This window comes from Geospiza fortis, unplaced genomic scaffold (assembly GCF_000277835.1).
Source record: "Geospiza fortis unplaced genomic scaffold, GeoFor_1.0 scaffold23, whole genome shotgun sequence".
NCBI lineage: Eukaryota > Metazoa > Chordata > Aves > Passeriformes > Thraupidae > Geospiza > Geospiza fortis.
In genome coordinates this window covers 16061905-16069487 of record NW_005054303.1, presented here as the reverse complement: position 1 = coordinate 16069487, position 7583 = coordinate 16061905, and the positions used below count along the sequence as shown (strand labels likewise).

The window sequence follows — 7583 nt, the reverse complement described above, 5'->3', positions numbered from 1 at the left end:
TTTGTGCAGGGCCTGGGGGAGATGCCCTTGGATACACCCTCAGCCAAAGGGAGGCGTTCCCAGACTGGAAATGTTGGACATTTGAGGTCGTCCTCTACTTGCAGAGATGCTCCCAATATCTCAGACAGGTAATGAGCTCCAGTGCTTATCCTGGGAGGAACCTGGCCAAGGGAGGAGCACAGAAACAGCCACACAGGGCTGGGAAAGTTAAACATTCCTCAAGGAAAAGCAGAGTCCTGATCTAACTTTTAGTGACTGGAGAGCAGTAACATGAATATGGTAATTACAGCAGCTATGATGGGCTGTAGGTAAAAGTTAAGGTGCAGATTGGTTCTGCTGTATGAAGATGCTCAGCACAGAAAAGTCTATAATGCATTGTGACCTAAACTAAGGGTGTGCAGGCCTGCCTGCAGCTGGAGCTGACAGCTGTGGGCACAGCTCTGTCACCCACGGCCCTGGGCTGCTGGGACACCTTGGATACAATAAACTGCATTTGGGAGAGCCCCTGGAGTCCCACATCCCTCATATAGGCTCTTACATGGATCCATGGAACGTGAGCTGCCATCAAGGCCAAGTGGGACAAACCCTGGGAGCTGGGGTCTCAGGATAACTCTGGGGAGGCCCTGTGGTGCACACAGGTGCAGGATGGTGGGAAGCTGTGGATTAATCCTGCCTCGAGCAAAGACAAACCCATCCCTGGGACTGCCTCTGCTCAGGGGCCTGGGTGCCCCTGCATCCCTGGCAGTGTCCCAGGCCAGGTTGGACATTGGGGCTTGGGGCACCCTGGGACAGTGGGAGGTGTCCCTGCCATGGCAGGGTGGCACTGGGGGGGATTTAAGGTTCCTTCCAACCCCAACCATTCCATGGTTTGTGATTGAATGAGCTGAAAAAGAAGCACCCCCAAATTTAAAGCAAGCCAAAAACTTCATCCAAGAACACAGAGTTCAGAGGCCTGTGACTGCAGTGTCTCTTCAGAACCAGATTTCTTTAACACACCCTCCACAGTCCAAAATAATAACTAGTTCTACATTTACAGTTTTGATTGCTTATTCCATTCCCCATCCAAGCCTTGTGTTCAGGAATTAGGAGTGAGGTAATGACTGCCTGGTCTGTAAATACCTGGACAGAGAGGTGATTCCACAGGTTTAGAATTCTTTCCATGACTCTCTAATGAGATCAGGTGCCACAGGAAATTTGTTGTGAAATATTCTAGGAAGAGCTGTTGGGTTTTCAGCTCAGCATGGAGAGTTGCTGAGGTAACACCTGGCCTGGGATCAGCCTTTAAAGTACTCTGGGATTAAAGATTTAAACTACAATAAGTTTGGGGGTTTTGGGATGGGGTTGGTTGTGGTAGTGGGGCTTGCTATGGGAGGTGTGTTGGGGTTACTAGCAGATGAGGGGACAGTAAATAGTGGGGGTTTGTTGTCGGTCCCATTGGATTTTAGTGGGGTGGCTACGATGTAAGGGAAGTTCCCAGTTGTTCCCAGTCACAAAACCAGCTGCATTTGGAGCAGAGTGGATATAAGACTTTGGGAACAGCAATTACTATTGGGTGATCTCTTTTTAATTCACCATATTTAAGGTGAAACTTTGTGTTTACTTCTGATACTTGCACTTAGATGAGAAGAGAACGTGTGGGATGAGTCTCCTGTTCCAACTGATGGAACAACATTTCCCTTTCCCACAGGGACAGCACGGAGAGCCACGAGGCCCCTCGGAGAGCAGCCCCTCGCAGTGCCCTGGAGAGTGAGGAATACCTCAGGGACCTCGTGGGGTCGCTGAACGCCAGAGATTTCCGGGAGCGCATCCGCGGCGTGCGGCAGCTGCTGCTGGACACGGAGAGCAGCCCGGCCCTGGTGCTCCCCAGCATCGTCAGGGTAATGCCACACGTCCTGGCTGGATGGTCACAGGGGGTGACAGTCCCCTCTCTCAGACTCTGGCTGGATGGTCACAGGGGGGGGGCAGTCCCCTCTCTCAGACTCTGGCTGGATGGTCACAGGGGGGGGGCAGTCCCCTCTCTCAGACTCTGGCTGGATGGTCACAGGGGGGGGGCAGTCCCCTCTCTCAGACTCTGGCTGGATGGTCACAGGGGGGGGGCAGTCCCCTCTCTCAGACTCTGGCTGGATGGTCACAGGGGGGGGGCAGTCCCCTCTCTCAGACTCTGGCTGGATGGTGACAGGGAGGGGACAGTCCCCTCTCTCAGGCTCTGGCTGGATGGTCACAGGGGGTGACAGTCCCCTCTCTCGGCCTCTGGCTGGATGGTGACAGGGAGGTGACAGTCCCCTCTCTCAGGCTCCAGAGAATCCCAGCTACCAGTGAAACCAAAGGGCCACAGCACAGGCCTGGGGTAGAACTCGGGGTAACTTTATTAGATGGCAAAACTCCCCCTCCCCAAGGTCCCAGGACCCCAAACTGGGGGCAAACAATGGCTTATAAAGGGGGGCAGGTCTCAGGGGAGGATACAATCTCCAGCTAATCAGGAGAACTGGGGGTGGAACACAAGGTGGGGAATCCAAGGTATATAAACCAATGAAGGATTTCAAAGGAGGAAAACAGCTGCAGTGAGCTAATGGGGTTTGAAAGAATACAAAACTGACAAGGAAGTTCCTAGGCGAAAGGGCAGGTTCAGGGAGAGATTGGCATTTCATGGAAGGAGGAGTAAAGGAAGTTCTGGGGAAGGGGTATGGATAGGAGGGGTTTAAAACTTGGCAGAAAATAGCTAGGTAACAAACAAAAAACTAACACTTAACTAAATAACAATAAAGGAACAAGTCTAGTTTTAAAAACATAAAATACAAAATGGGCAACCTGTGCCACTCTAAAGGCAGAGAAAAGGACAGCATAAGGAAATTAAAAAATTACAAATTAAACAGCAAGCACATTAAAAAAAAAAAACAAACTAAAAAGCACTAAAATGCACACTACAACAGGTAACGCTGCAACAGGCTGGGATCCAGAGGGCTTGGAGCTGGGCTGATGCCTCAGGTTCAGCTTTTCTATTTTCACATTCTGTGCTGCTTTAGTGTGAGGGTCTGGGCTGCCTATCAGGGGATGGTGAGCTCTGTGCACAGAGCAGGGAGACAAAACAATTCCTGCTCCAGCTGGGCACCCAGGACAAATGATCCAAATCTCAGGCCCAAGAGTGTCACTCTTGTGCCAAGAATGGCGCAGGAACAGGCAGGAGGCAGGATTGTAGAAGGAGCAAAGAAGGCTTTATTCAAGAGAACCACGCGGTTTTTATAGAGTGATACGATCGATTCTCTTTGATTGGCTAACTAACAAAAACATCTTCCTCACACACTGAGGAGAACAGAAAGACAAAGTGGAAAAACTTCTGTTTTAACTTTCTAGTAGAAAATCACCTGCAGATTGTTTATACTTAACAAGTTATTACATCCTTACAACTCCCTAAAAATTCTCACAAGTCACTGTGAGAGACGCTTGCTGTTTCTCTGTCTGTCCCATGGCATCCACACAAGAGCACAAACCCCGTGGGCTGGAGAGAGAAAAACAAGCAGGGTGGGACTGCAGGGGCTAAAGCTGGAATGGGACAATGAACTGCAAGATGCAAATGGAGCAGAACTGATCCCAGGGACAGACCCCGTGCCCGGCCGTGCATTTTGGGGCCATTTTGGTTCATCTTGGGTGCAGCCCTGGCTGGGCTCTTGTGCTGCCCAAGGTGGATCCATGGAGGAGATGCTTTGAATCAATCCCTGCTTTATTCTGGAACTCCACCAACCGCTCAGCCTTCACAAGGCATCAGGGTCAGCAAGTTTTCTGAGAAAAGTCTTGGATCCTTCTTGGAATAACGATGATGGACAGAGAGCATTGAGGGCCGGGGTCTGTGTGAGACCCTAAGGGAGGAAGGGAAGGAAACAGGAGGAAAAACGTGGAATTTTTCACTCATAACTCTTTTGAACCACTGCCCTGAGAAGCTGTGTCTGTCCCATCCCTGGCAGTGTCCAAGGCCAGGCTGGATGAGGCTTGGAGCAGCCTGGGATAGTGGAAAGTGTCCCTGATGATGGCAGGGGGTGGAAAGGGATGGGCTTTAACATCTCTTCCCATGGAAACCAATCTGTGATTCCATGGTTTCTGGAGTCCTTGTGCTGTTTTTCACACCACTCTTGGGTAAATATCAAATATGGAATAGTTGTGAAAAAAGCAGAAAGGATTAATGAAGAACTGTAAAACTGAAGTAGAGTTACAAGTTTTTGTGTGGGAGAAGGTGAGGAAAGTACCATGCCAAATTTACTGTGCTAAAGCTCAGGATGAGGATCCTGTCCAATAGGAAAGGAGGTTCTGTAGGAGAAAGAAACATCCAGCAGCTATAAATTAAAGACAGATACAATGAAAGGAAACCCAAGCTTGTCCTCCAGCAGTGTCATATCTTTGTGTGGAATGATGGAATTGTGCTGTGGAACCTCCTGGTGTCCAATCTGTGGATGGCTTTGAAACTCTCAGACATTCCCTGTGCTGAACAGAGCCATGTCTCCCTAAAAATACTGGCTGGCAGGAAATGTGGGTCACAGTGAGAGTTACTGTGCCAGGAGTCATTGCACTGCAGGGCTTCAGATCAGATGAATGCACGGGGTTAAAATAGCAAATCTGGGTTCACTTGCTCAAAAATGGTCCCAGGTATTTGCATATCCCAGAATCCCAGAATCTCAGAGTGGTTTGGGTCAGAAAGGACCTTACAGAACATCTGTTTCCAACCCCTGGGGATAGCAGAGCCATCACTGGCCGAGGTGGCCAATTAAAGGGTAGCACTAAAGCAGGTAATGAGCTTTATTGATTCCCAGTTCCATGGGTGCTGCTTGGATGCTTTTCCAGATCTTTGATGCTTTCAAGCCTCGCTTGCACGACTCCAACAGCAAAGTGACCCAGGTGGCTTTGGAGGCCATGCACAAGATGATTCCTCTGCTCAAAGACAATTTGTCTCCTGTGATCAACATGTTGATTCCTGCCATAGTGGACAACAACCTCAACTCCAAAAACCCAGGGATTTATGCTGCTGCCACAAATGTGATCCAGGCTCTATGTCAACACTTAGGTGAGCAATTTATTTTTTCTTAATTTGAAGCAGTTTTAATTGTGGTGATTAAGTTGTAAATTGAAAGTGTTACTCTTTCCAAGAGTTGCACAGAGTTGCTACACTGTGTGAAAATCATTGGGTTTGTTCTCACCACACAAATCACCTTGATATTGCTCAGTACTGCTTTGGTTATTTTTCCATAGCATTCTCTTATTTACCTTTTCCCATACTGTGTTTATTTCCAGATAATTTAATTTCCATTTAAGAATTTAATGTGTTTTGCTCTTTGCCTTCAGACACCTCCCTGCTCCTGCAGCCGTTCTGCACAAAAGCCCAGTTCCTGAGTGGAAAAGCAAAGCAGGACCTGACAGAAAAGCTGGCTGGTAAAGTGCTGCTTTCCTTTGCTTCTTTGGTTGGTTGGGTTCCCTTAATTAGAGGAATTAATTGCAAGGTGGAGGTGGGTCTGTACCTTCCCTTCTGTCTCCGGAGGTTGTGCAGCACTTGTCACATTTCAGCTCTTTAATGGAAATTGGAGCTATTGCTGACAAAACAAAGGATTAGCATTAACATTAGTGTTATGTAGTCAGATAGAAGATCTATAACTACCTGGAATTTATAAATATTTATATATATATTAAGGATTTAATTTAAATGTAAATACCTCATATATTTAAATACCTTAAGGATTAACATTTATAAATACCTTAAGGATATAATAATTTTAACATGGCATTGTATTCCCTCTGCCAGTGCTCATTCCCTGATGCTCTTGTCAGGAATCCAGACTGGTTTGGGTTGGAAGGGACCTCAAATCCCCCCCAGTGCCACCCCTGCCATGGCAGGGACACCTCCCACTGTCCCAGGGTGTCCCAGTGTCCAGCCTGGCCTTGGGCACTGCCAGGGATCCAGGGGCAGCCACAGCTGCTCTGGCAATTCCAGCCCAGCCCCTGCCCACCCTCCCAGCCAGGAATTCCTTGAGAAAAGCTGAATTTCCATGCTTGGAATGAACAAGGAATGTCTTTATGGGGAATATGCTTGAACCAAACATTTCCTTGGCTCATTTTCAGAGCAGTTCTGTGTGAAATGGAACTCAGTAACACAATGGACAGGCTGTTCTGGAAATATCCCTAAATTTGTGCTTTCTGAGGGTGTTAAACAGCCTTTAAACAGTCCCTCTCTTGCTGGGATTTTTGGAGTGTTTGTATTATATATCAGAAGAGGCTGTTCTGTCAGAAAGGGAAACATTTACTAATGAAACACTGAATTCATTCTTGAGGAAAATATTTCATCCTATAAACATATATATTTATTTTATACATATTTTATATGTATGTGTGCAGGGCCAGGAGTTGGACTCGTGATCCTTGTGGGTCCTGTCCAGCTCAGGATATTCCATCATGCTATAATTCTATATTTACAGTATAAGGCTGCTTCTTTCTTAAACATCTACTGCTTATTTGTGAGATAGAGGGGAAATTGGAAATACCAGACCTTACACTGTGAAAAATAAAGGTCCTTATGAGAATCCTAACTTAAAAAAACCCAACCTAAAATCCCCTTCATTTCTTTGAGTTTTTTAGCTTAATGGAAAAGTGTAATTATCAGCAGCACTGGTGTACTGTGTAAGCTCCTGGGAGAGGATAAAAGGAGTGGTTGTGGGAAAATCTCGTATTTTTTTATGGGAGCTGATGATGTTGCAACAGCAAATTTATGTACAGCAGCAGTTTGAGGAGATGATTTAAGTGCTTTTAAACCCTTCTCAAAGGCGGGGATCATTGAAATTGTAATTTAAATGAATATTTTATCCTGACCCCTACTTGCTGCCTTGCAGAGCTGGTGCTGGAGCTGAACCCCTCTCAAAGCTGGGGATCCCATCGAAATTGTAATTTAAATGAATATTTTACTGCGGAGCTCGTGACGGAGCTGTACCCGTCTCAAAGGCTGGGATCCCATCGAAATTGTAATTTAAATGTAATATTTTTTTGCAGAGCTTGTGCTGGAGCAGTACCCCTCTCAAAGTTGGGGATCCCATCAAAATTGTAATTTAAATGTAATACTTTATTGCAGAGTGGGTGCCAGAGCTGGCCCCTCTCAAAGGCAGGGATCCCACTGAAATTGTAATTTAAACGAGTGTTTTATTGCAGAAGTGGTGCTGGAGCTGTACCCCTCCCACATGTGGGGATCCCATTGCAAGTGTAACTGAAATGAGTGTTTTCTCCCGTGAGAGCTTGTGCCAGAGCTGTACCCCACTGAAAGGCCAGGATCCCATTGAAATTGTAATTTTAGTGAATATTTTCTTGCGCAGTTTGTGCCAGAGCTGTAGCCCTCTCATAGCTGGGGATCCTCTTGCAATTGTAACTGAAACAAGTGTTTTCTCCCGGCAGAGCTGTACCCCTCTCAAAGCTGGGGAATCCCATCAAAATTGTAATTTAAATGTGATATTTTCTTGCAGAGCTGGTGCCGGAGCTGTACCCTCGGAAGCCCTGTGCGGTGGAGCAGAAGGTGCTGCCCGTGCTGTGGCACCTGCTGGGCAGCTCTGCCGGCGGCGGCT

General features: G+C 47.2%; 1 protein-coding gene across 1 annotated transcript in view; it reads left to right on the top strand.

The window, feature by feature from the left end:
• Positions 1-7583, top strand: part of TOGARAM1 (TOG array regulator of axonemal microtubules 1) — a 31588-nt gene that overhangs the window by 23022 nt on the left and 983 nt on the right. Inside the window, 5 exon segments of the mRNA XM_031066221.1 lie at positions 10-128; positions 1688-1877; positions 4831-5050; positions 5329-5415; positions 7485-7580. Coding sequence (XP_030922081.1) covers positions 10-128; positions 1688-1877; positions 4831-5050; positions 5329-5415; positions 7485-7580 — 712 coding nt within the window.